General features: G+C 62.0%; 1 protein-coding gene across 1 annotated transcript in view; it reads right to left on the reverse strand.

Annotated features, from left to right (window-relative positions):
• Positions 1–732, reverse strand: part of LOC119585344 (proton-coupled folate transporter-like) — a gene marked incomplete at its 5' end in the record, with an annotated part of 11,668 nt that extends 10,936 nt beyond the window's left edge. The window contains one exon of the mRNA XM_037934016.1: positions 1–732. This exon is cut by the window's left edge and continues 229 nt beyond it. Coding sequence (XP_037789944.1) covers positions 1–732 — 732 coding nt within the window.
• Positions 733–734: the final 2 nt, after the last annotated feature.

A 734-nucleotide genomic window follows, 5' to 3' on the forward strand; every position in this document is an offset into this window, starting at 1 on the left:
GTCAGCGTCGTTGGCTTCGGTATTCTCGGCGGTCTTGGCCTTTTTGAAGGGCCCGTGGCTCTCGGGCAGGAAGAAGAGGTACACGAGGGACACGGCGTACATGAGCACCGACGTGCCGAAGAGGATCTGGTAGCCGCCGTACTTGTAGATGTAGGTGCCGATTAGCGTGCCGATGGGGCCGCCCAGGAACCAGATGCTGTTGGCGAAGCCCACCCGCGACGTCCGCGTCTCCTCCGAGGTGACGTCGCTGATGTAGGCGTTGGCGGCGGTGAGGAAGGACACGTTGCCGCCGCCAAGCGAGTCCATGAGCGCCGCGATCAGGATGTACTCGACGGGCCACTCGGGCATCCACGAGTTGACGAGGTAGCCGGCCGCCCAGCAGAAGTGGCCGATGATGGCGATGACGAGGGGCACCTTGCGCCCGTACTTGTCGCTCCACGCGCCCATGAACAGGATGAAGAACAGCGGGATGAACGCCATGATGATGCCGTTGTACATGCCGAACATGCTGAACGACTGCTGCAGCTTCAGGTTCTCCTCCGGGTAGCGGGAGAGGTTCTCGCACACCTCCTCCGTGTAGTTAAGGTTCACGCGGCAGATCTTGTCCATCTGTAGGTTCTCCACGTACACGATCATGATGGAGAACCCGAGGCCGTCCAGCAGCATCACGGGCTCCACCGCCACCTGCGTCACGATCGTCCTCAGCTTGAGCCACAGAGCCCACGCCAGGGCCA

Source organism: Penaeus monodon, chromosome 19, assembly GCF_015228065.2.
Source record: "Penaeus monodon isolate SGIC_2016 chromosome 19, NSTDA_Pmon_1, whole genome shotgun sequence".
Classification (NCBI taxonomy): Eukaryota; Metazoa; Arthropoda; class Malacostraca; order Decapoda; family Penaeidae; genus Penaeus; species Penaeus monodon.